This window comes from Rhinolophus sinicus, chromosome 5 (assembly GCF_057876585.1).
Source record: "Rhinolophus sinicus isolate RSI-liver-muscle chromosome 5, RSI-T2T, whole genome shotgun sequence".
In the NCBI taxonomy this organism is placed as follows: domain Eukaryota; kingdom Metazoa; phylum Chordata; class Mammalia; order Chiroptera; family Rhinolophidae; genus Rhinolophus; species Rhinolophus sinicus.
The window spans coordinates 6,391,440-6,410,331 of NC_142505.1; the positions used below are offsets into that span (position 1 = coordinate 6,391,440).

The window sequence follows — 18,892 nt, forward strand, 5'->3', positions numbered from 1 at the left end:
AGGACCATCTCAAACCACGGAGCACGGAGCCCCACCCCCTACCTAAGGAGTAGCTCATGGGGCAGGCGTGAGAAACTCTGTGCAGCTGCAGTGGGGTGTGTGGGACCTGCACTAGCGCTGCAGTGGGCCTGGGAGTGGGGAGCCTGTCTCCTTGGCCAAGCAGCCTGGTGTGATTCGTTATGCAGACAGGAAATGCTCCCATACGTGCATGTTGGTATGTGCTGCTCAGGTAAGGAAGGTCAAGGGCTGCGCAGGTTTCCTCTAATTAAAGCCTTTGGACACGGAGAAAGAAATTGAGATGTTGAACAGTAGAGGGGGAGGAGGCAGAAAGGAAAGCCAGCTGGGCTCTCTACCTTTTCCCAACCTCAGGGGCACCAGGTACCTGCGCTGTACGGGGCCAGGCCTGGCAGCAGTGAGAAACAAACCTAGGGCGTGTGGGCTGCAGTGTGGGGCCTTCCCAGTACCTCTCCACACTCTGGCTTTCTCAGGTTTCCTTTTCTTGAGCTATAAAGGTTGAAAGTGGGTATCGGGAACCTGCAGGTTACCTGCTTTTTAGGGACATTTCTACCATCTTTGGGGCCTGTGAGGGGTGTGAGGGAGCCCAGGACGCCTCCAACTTCAGTTAGCCTCCCCATACCCAGACTCTCAGCAACTGGAGAGTCCCATGCTCTTCATGTGGCCTCACCACAGGCTACGGCGCAGGAGCCGAGGGGTTCAGAGTCTGCAGGCCCTGAGCCTGCCTCTGTTCTCAGGGCTTTGAGAAGCCACAGGGTCAGCCTTAGGTCACCATCCTCCCACCCACCTGGGAAAATACCAGGAGAGGGTATCCAGCTGCTGGAGTCCCTAGGCACTGGATGGAAACACGGTGTCATGGGAGGCCAGGGCCTGGGCCCACAATCTATTAGGCTCCAGAACGTCTGCACAGATTATCTAGATGATGGAGGAAGATGGCTGAGCCCGGGTTCTGAGAGTACTTTATGGGCTACTTAACTTACTGAGACTCTCGTGGAGGTGGCGGCCCCTCTCTGGACAGACGGGGCAAGGCCTGAGCTCACTAAATGCCCCTGCCTGTGTCGGGGCTTTCCTCCAGTGGGTGGCGAATCAGTTGGGCTCTCCTGCTCCACATGGAGCCTGGGACATGGTGAGGTGCTGGAGGGTTTGGGGAGCATTGGGATTAGCTTAGCCCTGAATGGAAGCGACAAGACTGAGACATGGTCCAACCTTCCCAACCTCTGCCACTCTGGCAGCTGTGGCTGTGCACAGACCTGCACTTGGGGTGGGGAACTCTGAAGTGCCTTGCTTAGCAACAGCCATGCCAGCAGCCATGCCATTCAGTGTCTCTGCAAGGGGCATGTACTGAGCCTGACCACCCTGTCTCTTGTGTCTTGCTCACCGGCCTCTTCCCTTCCTGTCTCACCCCTGTAGCTCTCCGGTTCAGGATGTTCCCAAGAAGATACCCAAAGGCCTCAAGAAGGTAAGACTTTGGAGAAAAAGCTCAGGCAGGACTGAGTGTGAAGCTGGACTTCGGAAAGGGCAGGGTCTTGTCAGAGCCCTTTCACTCCTGGCCCAGGACCGCGGCACCTTGGGGCCACCCTGTACCCCTACTCATTGTCCTTCCTGCCTCCTGGTGGCACCTGAGGTCCTGATCCTGTCCCACCACCACTGTGCGCCCCCTCCACTGCAGCCATCCAGGTTATCAAGTATGGTTCTGGGGTCTCCCCTGTAGGAGTCCCAGCTCTTGCTGGGCGGCCAGCACTGTGTGGGAGAACCAGATGAGGAGGTGGCTGGCGCCTTCCCTGTCTTCATCCGGAACGCTATCCTGGGCCAGAAACAGCCCAAGAGGACCAGGCCAGAGCCCTGTCGCAGCACAGATGCAGTGAGTATGGCTTCCCACAAGTGGCAAGTGCCAACTCTCTTGGCGGGGCCTGCTAGCCTATTAGACTGGCCCACTTACCTCTTCCTTCTACTCTAGGTAAGGACAGGCTTCGATGGTCTTGGAGGCCGGACAAAATTCATCCAGCCTGTATCCTTGTTCTGTGGCACTGGGCTAAGCTGAGCTGTGGAGCCCTCCATCCCTTCCCTGCATCCCAGACCTCAGTCTGCCAGGGGCTGCAGCCTCAGGTGTGCAGATCTTGCTCAGTATAGCAGGGCGGCCCATCCCCAGGTCTCAATCTGTCCTGCCCTGCATTCCAATCCCCTCTTGGCTTTTTCCTTGACATCTCCTTCAGACTGACACAACTATGATCCGCCCACTGCCTGTTAAGCCCAAGGCCAAGGCTAAGCAGAGAGTGGGGGCCAGGAAAATGCTCTCTCCCTCCCAGGCCAAGCTGGACACTTTCCTGTGGTAGTGAGAACAGTGAGTCTGATCCATGTCCAGATACGTGCCTCCGACTTGTAGACCAAGGATCGGCTCAGCAGGGAGCTTGGGGGTGTGGCTCCTCTTCTAGCACCAACCTTGAGGGCAAGGGTAGACAAGAAGATGGGGCTGAGGGTGAAACCTGGAGACTGAGCTTTGCCTGCACTCACCCTGCCCCACCTCCACCATACTGGGCCCACCTGTGGGAGCTGTGACCAGCTCCTTGTTCCTGCCTGCAAGGCTTGCTCCTTGTTGCAAGCACCTATTTATAGCCGTTTACTAGATGTGATTCCTGTCCTCCAGACCAGGGTCTTTTGTTGACTGTATGGACCAAAGTGCTTGAGGCTTCTCAGGCAGCTTCAGCCTGCCCAAGCTTCTGCCTGCCTCTGCATGGCCTGGGCCAAGCGGGGTGGGCGGTGGGGGATACCTGTGGGGAGAGGATCGGGGCAGGATTTCTATGTTAAAAATAAAAAAGATAGAATCTCTTCCTCCTGGCTCTGGGAGTGTAAATTTGCACTTTGGAAAACTATTTGGCATGACTTTCTAAAGCAGGACCTTCACCTAGACTCAGATGCAGCACTTCTACCCCTAGGCACCTCTCATAGGGCACAGGGAAACTCTAGCAAGAGTGAAATCACTGTATCTTTGTCCACAGACTCTAACCTAGGCACAGCCTAAAGGCTATAAGCAGGAAAGCAAATGGGTAAACTGAGGTCTAGTCACATAGGGAACTCACAGCAAGCTCAGCAAATAACCAGTGACACCCCCCCTTCCGTACCTCTCAACTCTGTCAGCCAAATTGCTAGCCTTTGGGTCTTAGCTTCAACAGTACTTAGAAGACTTCTCTTCTTGACCCCTAGCTTGGGTGAGGCCCCCTAAACTTCCCCCTCTCACAACTGAATGGGAGTTCACGTGTTTCTGCAGGGCTGAGCAATGGCAAGGAATGAGAAGGTAAGTGAATGCTTCAGGCTGAGAGCGGCCAGCTGCTCTCCAGCAGGTCTGGAGGAGTGTGGGGCTTCACAGGGATGGTGTGATGCTCTTGGTTATGAGAGGTGGACCCCTCTGGTGCTGCCTGGAGCCAAGCAAGTGTAGTGAGGGGAGATGCAGTATCAAGTTAGGGGTGCAGTGACCGGCTAATAGCTCCCTCCTTACTAGCTGAGTGATCTTAGGCAAATTACCTAACCTCTCTGTGCCTCATCTTCTTTAAAATGGGGCAACAGCACCAACTTCCCAGTTGTGGGGACCTAACGAGTCAGCATTATAGGCTAAGGACTTAGGACAGCTAAGTGAAATAAGTCAGACAAACAACTCAATTTAAAAAATGGGCAAAAGTCTGAACACACACCTCACCAAAGGAGATATACAGATGTCAAAGAAGCATATGAAAAAACGTTCAAAATAATGTAATCAGGGAAGTCTAAATGAAAACAATGAGATACCACTACACACCTATTAAAATGGCTAAAATCCAGAGCACTGACAACACTGAATGCTGGCAAGGATATGGAGCGACAGGAATTCTCATTCATTGCTGGTGGGAATGCAAAATAGTACATTTTGGCAGTTGCTTACAAAACTAAACAGTTTTATCATAACCCAGCAATTGTGCTCCTGGGTATTTACTCAAATGAGTTAAAAATGTGTGTCCACACAAAACTCTGCACATGAATGTTTATAATAGTTTTGTTTATAATTGCCAAAAAATTGGGAGTAACTAAGATGTCCTTTAATAGGGGAAACTATATGTGAGGTGTGAGGGGGTCTATGGAAACTTTCCATCTTCTTGGCTCCCTGACATGGGACTATGGAAAGTAGCAGTTATGAGAAAAGTAGAAATTCACTGAAGTTTACTGAAATGTACCAGCCTCTTCATCAGTCTCTCCAAATTTCCACAGACTCCAAATTTCCAAAATAGTTTCTTCAGACAGTTTCAGCTAGCTCAGTTGTTTCAGTGGAGGGGCGGATTTCTGGAGTTTTCTATTCTGCCGTCTTCCCTGACATGACTTTCAAACAACACCCTTAATCAATGGGTCAAAGAAGAAAACACAAGGGAAAGTAGGAACTACCTTGAGATGATTGAAAATGAGAACAACATATCAAAATTTACAGGATGCAGCAAAAGTTGTACTGAAGGGGATATTTATAGCTATAAACACCTACATTTAAAAAAATCTAAATAACCCCAATTGTACACCTTAAGGAATTAGAAAAAGCAGAGCAAACTAAACCCAAAGCTAGCAGAAGGAAGGAGATAATAAAGATTAGACTAGATATAAATTAAATAGAAAAATGTGAGCTTGTGATTTATAATAAATGTATTATAGGTCTTTGTCCTGGCACAGAGCTCCTAAAACCCTTGAATTTCCTGTCGTGAGACTGATAAAGGTGTCTTTTGTTGTGTCACTTAGGTGACTTTTGGAAAGCACCTAAGGATAAGGGCTGGTTGCTAGTGGAGCCAACCTTGTTACTAGAGGGCTGAAACTTCAGTCCCACCATCCCTCTCACACCTTCTGGAAGGTGAGAGGCTCTGGAGATTGACTTTAGTCATCAGTGGCCAATGCTTTGATCAATCATGCCTAGTCATGAAGCCTCCTTAACAACCCAAAAGGACACGGTTCAGAGAGTGACTGGGTTGGTGAACACGTGGAGCTGGTGGGAGAGTGGCATGCCCAGAGAGCATGGAAGCTCCATGCCCCTTCCCATCCCGTGCATCTCTTCCATCTGGCTGTTCTGAGTTATATCTTTTTATAATAAACCAGAGATCTAGTAAGCAAGATGTTTTCCTGAGTTCTGTGAGCTGCTCTAGTAAATGAATGGAACCCGAAGAGGGGGTTGTGGGAACCTCTAATCTATAGCCAGTCAGTAAGTAGCACAAGTGACAATCTGGACTTGTGATTGGCATCGGAAGCTGGGGGAGGAGGGCAATCTTGTAGGACTAGCACTTAACCTGTAGCATCTGATGCTAGCTCCAGGTAGATATAGGGGTTGAATCGTAGGACACCCAGCTGGTGTTGGATAATTGCTTGGTGGTCTGGAATAAATACACACATTAGAACTGGTGTCAGAATCCTGAGAAAATCAACAAAACCAAAAGCTGGTTCTTTGAAAAGATCAACAAAATTGACAAACTTTTAGATAAATTGACTAAGAAAAAAGGAAGACTCAAATTATCAAAATCAGAAATGAAAGTGGGGACATTTCTACAAATTTTACAGAAATGAAAAGGATTATAAGGGATTATTATGAATAGTTGTATACCAACACATTGGATAACCTAATTGAAATGGACACATTTCTAGAAACTTTAGAAACTAGCAAAACTGACTCAAGAAGAAATACAGGGCCGGCCCGGTGGCTCAGGTGGTTAGAGCTCCATGCTCCTAACTCTGAAGGCTGCCGGTTCGATTCCCACATGGGCCAGCGGGCTCTCAACCACAAGGTTGCCAGTTCAACTCCACGAGTCCCACAAGGGATGGTGGGCAGCGCCCCCTGCAACTAAGATTGAACACGGCACCTTGAGCTGAGCTGCCTCCCAGATGCTCAGTTGGTTGGAGCGCATTCTCTCAACCACAAGGTTGCTGGTTCGACTCCCCCAAGGGATGGTGGGCTGTGCCCCCTGCAACTAGCAACAGTAACGACCTGGAGCTGAGCTGTGCCCTCCACAACTAAGACTGAAAGAACAACAACTTGAAGCTGAACAGCACCCTCCACAACTGAGATTGAAAGGACAACAACTTGACTTGGAAAAAAGTCCTGGAAGTACACACTGTTCCCCGATAAAGTCCTGTGCCCCTTCCCCAATAAAATCTTAAAAAAAAAAAAAAAGAAAGAAAGAAAGAAATACAAAATCTGAATAGATAACTTGGAATGGAATCACATAAGTATTTAAAAAACTCCCAAAATGGGGCGGCCGATGGCTCAGTTGGTTAGAGTGTGAGCTCTGAACAACAGGGTTGCTGGTTTGATTCCCACATGGGCCAGTGAGCTGCGCCCTCCACAACTAGATGGAAGGACAACGACTTGGAGCTGATGGGCCTGGAGAAACACACTATTCCCCAATATTCCCCAATAAACAAAAAAAAAGTAGATGAGCCTCAAAAACATTATGCTGAGTGAAAAAAAGCAGATACCAAAGGTCACACTTTGTATGATTCCTTTTATATGAAATACCCAGAATAGGTAAATCTCTAGAGGCAGATCATATAAGTGCTTGCCAGGGGGTTGGGGTGGGGGTGGAATGATGATTTAATGTGGTAAGGATGTTCTTCAGTGGGTTAAAAAACGTTTTGAAACTAGGGAGAGATGGTGCTTGCACAACGTTGTGAATACACTAAATGCCACACTTTGGGTATTTTAATGTTCTATGAATTTTATCTCAATTTTTAAAAAGAACTTACGACTGTACCTGGTTTAGCTATTGTGAAGTTTTGTGGGGGAGCTGTGGTCCATCCTCCAAAGAACTGGTCCCAAGTTCTTAAGAAGGCAAAATGACACATCTGTGGGTGAAGGTTACACAAGACCTTTCTATACTTACTTCTTTTTTTTTTTTTTTTTGGACAATACGAGCGGCCTTTATTGGTTACAATGGGAAGTAGAACAGGGGGGAATACAACAGCTCCGGCTGCTGGGGCAGCTTTACAGACTCCACCGCCACCCTCCAATAGCTCTCTGCACTATTTTTGCAACTTCCTGAGTCTATAATTATTTTTAAATAAAGTGTAAAGGAAAAATAAGGACACAAGCGATCCTGGCTGCCCCATGCCTCCACACTCAGGTGGGACCTCAGAGACGGACCTCCCTCTTTGAATCCTGGGCCTCATCCCTGACTGGCCTCCTAGGACTGCCCTCCTGCTATCTGTCCTGGTCTGGCAGCTGTGGGCAGGGAGATATCCTCTGAGGAGATAGCTCCGGGCCCAGCAGGTACTCCAAGATGCCAGGCTCCACCCAGGTGTATGGTTTGGGCCCTGGGGGTGGGACAACATAACCTCATAAGCTCCCACAGCTTTCGGGCTGGGACTGGCTCTGATGTCTCGGGTCTCTAAGCCTCTGTGTGGTGGACAGCAGGCCAGGCAAGTCCTCAGGACAAGGGAATTGCCACCACTACTCTTTGGGCAGGAAGCCCATTCAGGCAGGGCCACCTGAAGGGGACAGGGGCTTGAGGTTTGGGACATCGAGAGAGCCACAGGAGACCATTGCATCCAGCCCACATGGGTCCCTCCCAAGGAGGGGGCAGCCCCCTTCCTGCTCTCCCAGAGGCCAAGTAGAACTCCCACCTTGCCTGTGCCCTAGGCCTGCCAGAATTCATCTTTGCCAGGCTAAGCTGTGCAGACAGTTCAGCTGGAGGCAGCCCGGGGACCAGATCGGAGTCCAGTTTCACTTTCACTTTTGCTTTCCTTGAAATGACAGAGGAGCCAGGAAGAAAGCTGTGACCAGCAGCGTCTTTCACTCCCGTGGCCTCAGTGCCTAGCCACAGCTGGGCACTGGCCTCTGCTGCCACCGCCTCCCACAGAGACCCCATCTATAGGCGCTGCAGCCTATTGTCCAGCCCCACGCCTCAGGATGGATGTCCAAGAGACCTCCAAGTTGCTGGATGAGGAGCTCTACTCACGGCAGCTGTGAGGCCCGAGTGGGGAGGGGCGTGGGGTGGCCTTCTGATCTCTGATCTCCAATTGCCTGTCCCCTTACTTCCCATTCATAGGTATGTGCTGGGTTTGCCGGCCATGCAGAGGCTACAGGAGGCTACAGTCCTGCTGTCAGGCCTTCGGGGTCTGGGGGCCGAGGTGGCCAAAAACCTGGTCCTGATGGGTGTGGGCAGCCTCACTCTGCATGATCCCCACCCCACCTGCTGGTCTGACCTGGCTGCCCAGGTGAGGATCCTGGGGGACTATGGGCTCTCAGACTAGGGTGGGGTTAGGGCCCAAGAGACATCTCCTTGCTCAAACCGAACTGGGTTTCTCTCTAGTTCTTCCTCTCGGAGCAGGACTTGGGAAAGAGCAGGGCCGAGGCATCTCTGGAACATGTGGCCAAGCTCAACGGAGCCGTCCGAGTCTGCGTCCACACAGGCGACATTACCGAGGACCTGCTGCTGGGCTTCCAGGTCCGCTCCCAGCCCGACCCCCCAGGCCTGCTCAGTCTCCTCCTCTAGCCCGTAGCTCCTCCTCTAGCCCGTAGCTCCTCCTCTAGCCCGTAGCTCCTCCTCCAGCCCGTAGCTCTTCCTCTAGCCCGTAGCTCCTCCTCCAGACCGTAGCTCCTCCTCCAGCCCTAGCTGCAGGGTGGGCTGGCCCTGCTGATCATGAGGTCCACGTAGGTGGTGGTGCTGACTGCCTCGGACCTAGAGGAGCAGCTGAAGGTGGGCACCTTATGCCGTAAGCACGGAGTCTGCTTTCTGGTGGCCGACACCCGGGGCCTCGTGGGGTGAGTGAGACTGCCTGCCTAGCCTGCCACATCACAGACAGCAACGGGTCCCAGTGCTTTCCCCAGCTCCAGGCTTGCAAAAGTGCCTCTGCACCTAGCCCTAGGCCTATCTCAGCATCCCTTCCTGATTCTGGCCTCAAGTCCCACCCCTCTGCTTCCTCCGCCCAGCCTCCAGACCTGTTCCTGTAGCAAGCTCAAACTCCAGCTCCCAAGCCTGATTCTGGCCCTCTGGGCTTGCTCTAGTGTCTCCCATCCTTCACCACCATCTCGGTGGTTAACCCTGGAGCCACCCCAGTGAGCCCTACCCCCCCCCCACAGGCAGCTGTTCTGTGACTTTGGGGAAAACTTCACTGTGCAGGACCCCACAGAGGCAGAACCCCTGACAGCTGCCATCCAGCACATCTCCCAGGTGAGCACTAAGGTGTGGGCCAAGGAGGGGCTGCCAGAGCCTGTGGAAGACGTACGGGCACGCTGAGCCAAGCCACTTCTTCTCCAGGGCTCCCCGGGCATTCTCACTCTGAGAAAAGAGGCTAAAAACCACCAATTCCATGATGGGGATTTGGTGACTTTCTCTGGCATTGAGGGCATGGTCGAGCTCAACGGCTGTGCTCCCCGGCCCATCCGCGTGCAGGGTGAGCCAACCTCACTCCAATCCAGGCTCAGCACCCAAGCCCCCACTGGGAGCAGACACAGGCTTCTCCTTGGGGATAGGTTCTCCCTTTGCCTTCCTCAGAGTGGGGCAAGATTGAGGACAAAGATGCAAGACAGGATGGGGTGTGGGGACCTACTCAGGTTCAGGGGTCACGCTAACTAGGCTGGATCTCTCCCAGAGGATGGGACCTTGGAGATTGGGGACACAACAAATTTCTCCTGTTATTGGTGTGGCGGGGTTGTCACTGAGGTCAAGAAACCCAAGACTGTGAGCCATGTGAGTGCAAGTGCATCGGAGGTGGGGGACTTAGGAGCCTTGAGGGGCCCCCTTGTTCTGGACCTGTCCCTGAGCCTGGTGCCCTCTGCAGAAGCCCCTGGATACAGCCCTGCTCCAGCCTCGTGTGGTGGCCCCGAGTTCCCAGGAGGTTCACCGTGCCCACTGCCTGCATCAGGCCTTCCGTGCACTGCACACGTTCCAGCACCTCACTGGCCGCCCACCCAAGCCCTGGGATCCCGTGAGTGGCCCTGTTGCCTTTCCCCCCAGCCTCTGTCTCATTGGAGTCTCAGCTGCCAGGAGGCAACAAGGATTATCTCACGGATCCAACTTTGACTCCCAGAGGCAGTTTCCCACTCATATAAAGGAAACAATAAACACTATCTCCAGACTGGAGACTGGGGCCCTGAAAGTGTCAGGCATAAAGCCTGGGGACCCCTGCTACCTTCTAACCCCAGGTTAGAACCTGCGTCCATGTTGGTGAAGCCTCCAGGGCCATTGTCTGGCTCTGGGAGTCCTCTGCTGGGGCTGCACAGTCTGGTGTCCGGGCCCCTGTCTGCTCCACACTCAGGCTTTTAGCTTCCCTTTCTGTGGAACAGGGTGGGTGGCTGCCTGAAGGATTTGAGTGGGAAGTGGAGTTCAGGCTGGGGCTGCTGTGCCCATGGAGTTCTACCCCACAGGCCGATGCAGATAGGGTGGTGAGCCTGGCCCAGGACCTAGACCCACTGAGGAGGACAGATGGAGAGCCATTGGAAGAGCCACTGGATGAGGCTCTCGTGCGGACATTCGCCCTGAGTAGTGCTGGTAGCTTAAGCCCCATGGCAGCCATGCTGGGCGCAGTGGCCGCCCAGGAAGTGCTAAAGGTGGGCACAGGCACAGACAGGGTGGGGCTGGAAGGGTGTGGAGGTCAGTGTGCATGCCAGAGGGTACCCAACACAAGACAGCGGCCCTGGGGGCTTCACCACTCTAGGTGCAGCCCCCAGCCCAGATCTGAGGGGTTAAGACGTGGCAGGGGTCCCTAGGCTAAAGTGTTGGCCTTTAGGCTGTCTGCAGGAAGTTCATGCCCCTGGACCAGTGGCTGTACTTTGATGCCCTTGAGTGCCTCCCAGAAGATGGGGAGCCCCTTCCCAATCCCGAGGACTGCTCACCGGTGAGAACCTGGGGTAGGGGTATATGCCTTACCCAAATCCAGCACTAGGGGAGAAATAGGAGGACGCGTCCCGAGGTGCTGACCTGGAAAACGCAGTGTAAGAGGGACATGCGGCACAGGCCAGGGCCCAACACTGACCTGCGTCTGTGTCCCCTAGAGAGGCTGCCGCTACGACGGGCAAATCGCGGTATTTGGGGCTGGTTTTCAGGAGAAGCTGAGCTGCCAGCACTACCTCCTGGTGAGCGGTGTGGTGAGGCTGGGAGTGTGTGGTAGGGCCAAGCCAGACGCTCTGGCTAAGGCTGTACCTGCTGACAGGTGGGTGCTGGTGCTATCGGCTGTGAGCTGCTCAAAGGCTTCGCCCTCGTGGGCCTGGGGGCCGGGAGCAGCTGTGGCGTGACGGTAGCTGACATGGACCACGTGGAGCGCTCCAACCTCAGCCGTCAGTTCCTCTTCAGGCTTGATGACGTTGATGTGAGTGCCTGCCCCTCCCACCCCACATCTGGGCTGTGCTCCTCCAATGCCCCCTGCCCCCCAGCATCTTCCTGCTTTCTTCTTAGAGTCCCAAGGCAGAGGTGGCTGCAGAGGCCGCTCACCGCCTCAACTCAGACTTGCAGATAACCCCGCTCACCTGCCCTCTGGATCCCACCACAGAGCACATCTACAGCGACAACTTCTTCTCCCGTGTGGATGGTGTTGTTGCCGCCGTGGACACTTTCGAGGCCCGTGAGTGCTCGACCTTGGAACTCAGGCCCTTGTCCAAGGCCATGGGAGCCCCACTTCTGATTCTCTGCCCCCTTGTCAGGGCACTATGTGGCTACTCGCTGCATCCACTATCTGAAGCCACTGCTGGAGGCGGGCACGCAGGGCACCCAGGGCAGTGCTTCAGTGTTCATACCACACGTGACTGAGGGCTACTCCGCCTTGGCTATAGCTTCTGAGGACATCTCCTACCCTGTTTGCACCGTGCGGCACTTCCCCACCAAAGTTGAGCACACCTTGCAGGTGGGAAGCACCCCAGAGACCCCCTATACCCCCTCCTCAGTTCTCGGCTGCAGACCTGTTCCCCACCTGACACCTTATGGTTTTCCCCTCCCCAACAGTGGGCCCAGGATGAGTTTGAAGGGCTCTTCCATCTGTCTGCTGAGACCATTAACCGCCACCAGCGGTAAGGCCACCAACAGTGGTGGATGGGAGTCCATGGCCTGTAGCACCAGTGTCTTCAGGGCTTAGCCTCAAGCTTCCTATCCTGTCCACAGGACCCCTACTTCTCTGGCAGACACAGAGGGGCCACAGATGCTGACCCTGCTGCAGGTGGTACTGGGTGTCCTGAGAGAGCGTCCACAGACCTGGCAAGACTGTGTGGTGTGGGCGCTTGGCCAGTGGCAGCTGTGCTTCCATTATAGCATCAAGCAGCTGCTCAGGCGTTTCCCACCTGATAAAGTGGGTAGATAAGGGTCAGGAGGCTGAGGGCTCAGGAGGACCAGACTAAGCCCAACAGCCTCCATTTCCCTAGGTGCTTAAGGATGGAAGACTTTTCTGGGCAGATTCCAAACTGTGTCCTCAGCCCTTGGAGTTTGACTCCAGTCAAGTAAGTGCGGTCTCTTGGGAGCTCCGAGATGGGACTGTGGTCCCTGAGAGCAGAAATGGGCACCTCTGCATTCTGCAGAAATGCATAGATGCTGAGAGACAGAGGCGGGCATTCAAACAGATCCACAAATGGGCAGTGCCCCCCCGCCCCATCCCGCACACGCTTGCATGCTCGCTCACACCCATGTATCTGCCCCTGCTTTTGGTCTGGCTACAGGATGTGCACTTCCGCTACGTGCTGGCAGCGGCTAACCTATATGCCCAGATGCATGGGCTGCCTGGCTCACGGGACCAGCCTGCACTTAGGGAAATGCTGAAGTTGCTGCCACTGCCTGACCCCCAGCGCCTGGCTTCCATCTTTCCTAGTGACCTGGTTTCTGCTGAACTTGGTGAGGTCCCTGGCCCTGACCGCCCATGTTGCCACCCAAGCCTGACCCTGCCCTCAGCCTGTGCCATAGAAGGAAGAGGGAGGGGGCCTGAGGGCCCTGCAGCAAACTCATTACCTCTCAGGTCCTCTGCCCATGCTTCTCTCTCATCCTCTGGTCCCTCAGTAGGCCCTCTCCCTGCTGCCTACCCCACTGTTTCCTTGGCAGATTTTCAGCAAAAAAGCACAAACCGTTGGGCCTTAGGGAGCACTTAGCTATGACTCCCAGGTGAGGACAGAGTCACATAGTATGCACAAGTATGTGCAGACACACACACGCACGCACGCACGCACGCACAAGGAGGGGTGGGCTGGGGCTGCTGGGGGAGAGATGATAGCATGAATCAGAGGTCTTCCTGAAAGTGGTAGAAGCCATAGGCTTGCTTGGTAAGAGGCCCTAGGCTCCAGGAGGAGTGCAGAAGAAGGGGCTAAGGACTGCCCCAATCCCCCGCCCCTGACAGGCCCTGAGCAGGTACGGAGACTGTGTGAAGTCTGGAGCGAGGGCCCTCCCCTGCAGCCCCTGAGGTTTGAGAAGGTAGGAGCCCAAGTGGGGGTGCAGGGCTGGGCTGGGGAGGTTGTCAGGGAAGGTCAAGAGCTAAGAGGGGAGCTTTGGAACCCGTTGGCCTGAATTCTCCCAGCAGGACCCCAGAAGCAGTTCACCTTCAGCCTCCTTCCTTATCCAATAAGTGGGGAGATGTGAGTGCCACCGAAGAGAATTATGAGAAGACTGGTGCAGTGGCACACAGTCGGCCGTGGTGAGGGACACGGGGCAGTGTTAACGCTATTGTGACTTGGGCCTCACAGGATGATGACAGCAACTTCCATGTGGACTTTGTGGCAGCAGCGGCCAGCCTGAGAGCTCAGAACTATGGAATCCCACCGGCCAGCCGCGCCCAGGTGACCCTGCCCCTTGGGGCTTCTGCCTAGAGGTGGGTGCCAAACCCTAACCCTACACCCTGGGCTCAGACCAAATCTCCTGTCCTTGGCAGAGCAAGCAAATCGTGGGTCAGATTATCCCAGCCATTGCCACCACTACAGCGGCTGTGGCGGGCCTGGTGGGCCTGGAGCTGTATAAGGTGGTGGGCAAGCCACGGCCCCTCAGGGCCTTTCGTCACAGCCGTCTGCACCTGGCTGAAAACTACGTCAGCCGCTGGATCCCTGGAGCTCCAGCCATCAGGACGGTGAGCCCTTGACATCCACCCTTACCGAGCCTGGGTGTTCCCTGTGCCTACCCAAACAGGCCCTGCTCTGGCTTCTAGCTCGAAGGAACCAAAACACGGACTGGGGGAGTCCTTAAGACTCCCTTCAGCCCCCTTCCTGCTGCTGTGAAGCCAGGCTGGGACCTGTCAGACACAGGAAGCAGCCGTCAGCCACCCCCACCCCCATCCCTCTGCTGCCCTGTCTGGGGGAGCTGCAGCTTTAACTCATTATGGAGCCAGACATCCCCATAGCCCCTCCTTCCCAAGAGTGCCCCTGAGGGGGAGGCAGTGGGGAGGGGGGACTAGGGCCCTAGCCCCAAACAGAGCCTAACTTCCGCCTGCATGGCCTGGGGACCCTGCCCTGCCCCATTAGCTGAGTTAAAGGGCACTGAGCTCCCTGCTGCCACGGGTGTGGGGTCTGCAGCCCTGTGGGGATGTGTGTGTTCGTGTCACAGGTGTGAGTGTGCCAGGGTCTGGCCATCCCTGGCCCTGTGGCATGAGAGCATGGAGGGAACTTCCGTGCTTGTACATCTGGGTACCAGATGGGAGTGCAGGGCTCTCATAGGTGCCCATGTGAGTACACGTGTGGGTGTTCCTGGGCTTGTGTGCGGTGTTCCTTCAAGCACAGGGCTGGGAATGGCCCTGGCTGTGCCCAGGCTCTGAAGTAGTTGGTATTTCCTTGGGGCACAGGAGAGGGGATGGAGAGAATGTTCTCACCAGGGGTGAGGGGAGAAGGGGAGAGGTCATGGGCCAGCACTGGGTTTTTGCTGAGTAGCCCTGGGGTCCCTCAGGGCACAGCACACAGAGCCCCTTTGTGAGGGGCCCTGCCTCTAGTTAACACACAAGCTGCCTTTGTCCATGGTGGAGGGGGAGGGGAGGTCCCCCATCTCACCTCAGGTCTTGCCTCTGTTTGACCCCACTGTATTTTCTGGGGGGTGGGCAGGGTCACCTGTGCTGGTCCCTGGCTACCTGCCACCCTTCTGCCCTCAGTTCCAGGCACCAGAACCCCAAGACTCTTGAAATAGGGAAGGAAAGAGGGGATAGGAAGAGGAGGCCTTTGTGGGCTGTGTCCCTGCTGGGGTCTCTGGGCCAGTGGGGCCTCAGTGGTCACTGTCTTCCTTGCCCCTGTGCGCCCATGAGTAGTGCAAAGCCTGGCAGTTCGGGACAAGGGGACAGGATGCCCCCCCATTCCCCAGCGCCCAGCCTTGCATTTGAGGAATAAGCTGCTTTATCAGAGACTTCAGCAGCCCTGCTCCTGCTTCCTCAGGAAGCACCACCCCCCCACCCCCCACACACAACCAGCTAGTGTGATGGATTGCTTGTTTCCCTGTGTGGGGGCCCCACAGCCCCATTTCCTGTGCTGGCCCCAGGATGGGGCGGGGAGGGTGCTGAGACTCTGGGCTCAGATCCCACCTTCCACCCCCACCCCTTGGCTTCTGCTTCCTGCCTCTAGTCCAGCTCCTTCTCTAGGAAAGTGGCCGTCAGCTCTGGTAACTGGGATAGGGGTACGGAGTGTATGTGGGAAGCTTCTCACTCCTCTCCCCCTCCCCCCACCACAGTTCCAGGACCTGAAGTGGACCTGTTGGGACCGCCTGAAGGTGACTGCTGAGCAGCCAGAGAGGACCCTGAAGTCACTCCTGGCCTATCTCCAGGTTTGCCCTGTTCCTCCCTATCCCCAGGCCTGGCCCAACCTGGCCCAGCTGTCCCCTGACCTCTCTCTCTCTAGGAACAATATGGGTTGAAGGTGAAGATGCTGCTGCAAGGTACTGCCCTGCTCTACTCGGTAGGATGGTCGTCTGAAAAGCAGGCCCAGCGCCTGCCCCTCAGGTGAGCTCACACCTGGCTTTAGCCAGGCCTTGTTCTGTCCCTGGACTTCGAAGTGGGGAACACAAAGCCTTTCCTCTTTCCAACCCCATTTGGGCCCCTCACACCTCCCTGAAGCTTTCTTTTGCCAAATGGAGCCAGCAAATGGGCTGGGGGTGGGGTAAGGGCCCAGAGCCTGAGGAGGGGCCTCTAGGAGCTGCCTGCTTGGCCAGCCCCAGCAGCTCCTCCACACCCAGCTCAGCCCCCTTTCATAGCCCACTCCCAGGGGACTCACAGCTTCCTGCCTCCTGCCTGCTCTGCCAGCCGCTCCGAAAATAGTTTCAGATGTTTCCTGTCTTGAGCTGCTCCTGCTCCTGACTCAGGCTCCTTATGGCGTATCAGCACCTTCTAGCCGATGCCAGGGCACTCTCTGACTGGCACTGCTCACCTACCCAGACTCCCCCAACCCCTTCCCCTCCTCTCCCCTCCAGGGTGACGGAACTGGTGTCACAGGTGGCAGGCTGGGAGCCTGAGCCTGGGCAGCGGGTGCTGGTACTGGAGCTCAGCTGTGAAGGTGAGGACGACGACACTGCCTTCCCACCCGTGCACTATGAGCTGTGACAAGGCAGCAACCCTACCACAGCACTGTCAAGCCCTGCATCCTGAGCCCACAGTAGGCGCCCAATAAATGCTTATTGAAGAAAGGCGTTAAGTGGAGAGGAAGGGTGATGAAACACAGGGCAGTGATGCACATGGGCTGTGACAAGGGTACACAGGGACCCCTGGAGGGAGGGAAAAGGCTCTTTAGATTAACCTGCCTGGGCTGTGCCTTGCAGGCCTAGGGCTGCCTCCAGGAGACTCAGGCATACAGAACCAGGACAGTGCAGAGAAAGGTCTTTATTGTCCCAGGCTGGAGGGCAGGGTCAGAGGTAGCTGACAACATCATTGCAGATGATGGGCTGGCGGCTGCGGCAGCTCATGAGGGCTGCAAAGCGTGATACATCTGCAGGCAGTTCGGGTTCCGGGCGAGGTGGGCATGACAGTCGCTTTCCTGCCATAGCTGCCCGGCGGGCCCTGGCCAGCTGGCGCCGCAGCTGCTCAGAGAGGCCAAGCAGGAACTGGGGGGGGCGAGCACGGGCACGGGGCCCACCCCCATCGTCTCCCTCACCTGCTGCCTCAGGCAGCTCCATCCAGTTGTGCACCAAGTCAGCAAAGCAATTGTCCCCCAGAACCAGGGGCTGGCGACTGCGACCTCTGCTTAGCAGGGCTGCTGTCCAGTCCTCAGTTTCCAGCCCCCGCCAGTGCTCCAGGCAGGCATCTGGGGTGGACTTGGGCCGTGGTCGCTGAGCAGGTGGTGCACTGGTCACTGGGGTCCCGCTGGATAGGGGGATGCCACTGGCTGAGAGGCGCTGTCTGTGGGGGCGCCATACTGGGGGTGCTGGATGCCGCAATACGGGGAGCTCCTCCTCTCTCCAAGTGCTGCCTGATACCTCAGAGAAGCCCGAGTCCCAGTCCAGGGCATGCTCTTTGGGGCTTCCTAAAGCTCCACCCCTGTCTCCTGTCATCACACCTTCTTCCTCCTCTTCCTCCACACAGCAGACGGAGTCCTCTTCCAAGGTATCTGAGGGCCTGAGCCGGTGGCTGAGCCGGACACCTGGGCCAGGTTTGGGGGGTGGCTGAAGGGGGCCAGGCATTGGGGGTGACCCTGTGTCCCGGCCACACAGCTGTGGAAGAAGAGAGGGCAGAAGTCAGAGGGGTGTGCTTGTCATCCCTGCCCCTGCCTGGCCAGGCCAATCCTGGAACTGAAGGCCCAGGAGGGCTGGACAGGCCTGCAGGCCTGGGCAGCAAGGCCTCTAGTGGGCACAGGGCATGGGGGTGCTGGCACACGAAGCTCGTGTGGCTCCCACAAGTCGACCTGGTGGCAGTCCGGCAGGCTGCAGCACGCAGAGCCAGGCAAGTCGGCACCCGCCACCAGGGCGGGAGGCAGGGTTGCGGGCCTGCATCGGGAAGTAGGTCCTGCTCAGGGCTGGGGGAGGGGGCCATCCCGGGCCTCTTGAGAGATTCAGCTCCCCAAAGCCCACAGCGTCTTTCTGAGCAGGATAAAGCATTTTCCAGTTGGGGGATAGAGGAAGGAGGTACAGGCCAGCCTGGGATAGGAGGCATCCACAGCAGCGCCAGCACCTCTTTAGTCCCTTGAAGTCCACCGTTCCACCCGAGAAGTTTCTCTCCCCCACCCCCGCACCCCAGCTCCCTTCGCTGCCCCGGCAGCACGGCCAGCTGGGCGGTTGTTACTTGATGCCCCCTGCAACTCCCAACCGTCCGAAACCCGACGCGGGCCATCTGGGCCATCTGTGCCGCCCCGCCCCCATCCCGCCTTGGAAGAGCACTCCGGACGGCCCCCCCACTCGCGTGTCGTTCGGGCCGGACCGCAGCCGAGCACCCCACCACACGTGTCCTTACAAGTCACACCGCTCCCAAGCCTCACCAGTTCCCAGCGGAGCTGGCCCAGGAAGCTGTCAAGCCTAGTGCAGTGCATGCCGGTGCCGGAGCTCCCGCCAGCCCCGCCAGTTCCTCTGCTAACTCTAGCTGGAGCGGTGCGGAGAGGGCCGGGCGGGCCGGCCAGCGGCGCCCTCACCCTCTGCCTGGTTCCGTGGCTCCTCGCTCTCCGTAGGTCCCGCCGCCGCCTCCGCCGCCGCCCCAACATCTGGCAGCCGCGCCCCGCCCCTGGAGCCGCAGCCAATGGGGCCCGGGCGGGGTGAAGTGGCCCCGCCCCTCGGGCCCGGCTGGGTGGGCGATCCCCACGCCCACTACCCACTAAGCTCCAGCTCTAGGAAGGCTGGAGGCAGTTCCACCCTAGACTCCCGGATGCCCTGGGCGGTTGAACTGACTCCGGGCTCGCTGCGTGACCCAGAACAAGTCTCTTCCTCGCGGTAGCCTCAGCTTTCGCATTTTTCCTAGGATAGAACTGCGGTCCCTCCCGCAGGGACCCCGGCTGTGCCCATGGGGAACTGGCAGAGCACCCCCAGTCATCGGG

General features: G+C 56.3%; 3 protein-coding genes across 7 annotated transcripts in view; 2 read left to right on the forward strand and 1 right to left on the reverse strand.

Annotated features, from left to right (window-relative positions):
* Positions 1-2,844, forward strand: part of TRAIP (TRAF interacting protein) — a 28,122-nt gene extending 25,278 nt beyond the window's left edge. The window contains exons 12-15 of the mRNA XM_019723823.3: positions 1,426-1,474; positions 1,727-1,876; positions 1,973-2,023; positions 2,229-2,844. Of these exons, the coding sequence (XP_019579382.1) occupies positions 1,426-1,474; positions 1,727-1,876; positions 1,973-2,023; positions 2,229-2,348 (370 nt within the window). The 3' untranslated portion in view covers positions 2,349-2,844. The remainder of the gene's footprint in view (positions 1-1,425; positions 1,475-1,726; positions 1,877-1,972; positions 2,024-2,228) is intronic.
* Positions 2,845-7,735: 4,891 nt separating this feature from the next.
* On the forward strand, positions 7,736-16,565 carry UBA7 (ubiquitin like modifier activating enzyme 7). 4 transcript variants are annotated; one of them, XM_019723824.3, is made up of 24 exons: positions 7,738-7,971; positions 8,055-8,223; positions 8,319-8,453; positions 8,664-8,770; positions 9,089-9,179; positions 9,267-9,402; positions 9,601-9,698; positions 9,790-9,936; positions 10,376-10,558; positions 10,738-10,845; positions 11,003-11,083; positions 11,161-11,316; positions 11,403-11,568; positions 11,648-11,847; positions 11,946-12,010; positions 12,102-12,285; positions 12,359-12,433; positions 12,650-12,821; positions 13,318-13,391; positions 13,661-13,753; positions 13,846-14,037; positions 15,615-15,707; positions 15,782-15,882; positions 16,350-16,565. In XM_019723824.3, exons 1-24 carry the CDS (start codon positions 7,916-7,918, stop codon positions 16,477-16,479), a joined length of 3,012 nt encoding a protein of 1,003 aa, XP_019579383.3. In that variant the 5' UTR covers positions 7,738-7,915; the 3' UTR covers positions 16,480-16,565. The 4 variants fall into 4 exon arrangements, 1 of the variants encoding a protein (XP_019579383.3); XR_016021244.1 differs by lacking the exons at positions 15,615-15,707; positions 15,782-15,882; positions 16,350-16,565 and adding an exon at positions 13,495-13,552 and having other exon boundaries at positions 7,736-7,971; positions 13,846-13,865; XR_016021245.1 differs by lacking the exons at positions 15,615-15,707; positions 15,782-15,882; positions 16,350-16,565 and adding an exon at positions 13,498-13,552 and having other exon boundaries at positions 7,736-7,971; positions 13,846-13,865.
* A 170-nt stretch (positions 16,566-16,735) lies between these two features.
* Positions 16,736-18,712, reverse strand: INKA1 (inka box actin regulator 1). Of its 2 annotated transcripts, none has more exons than XM_074312322.2 (2): positions 18,494-18,712; positions 16,736-17,582 (listed from the first exon to the last, which is right to left on the reverse strand). In XM_074312322.2, exons 1-2 carry the CDS (start codon positions 18,560-18,562, stop codon positions 16,782-16,784), a joined length of 870 nt encoding a protein of 289 aa, XP_074168423.1. In that variant the 5' UTR covers positions 18,563-18,712; the 3' UTR covers positions 16,736-16,781. The 2 variants fall into 2 exon arrangements, with proteins under 2 accessions (XP_074168423.1, XP_019579265.2); XM_019723706.3 differs by having other exon boundaries at positions 18,344-18,712.
* Positions 18,713-18,892: the final 180 nt, after the last annotated feature.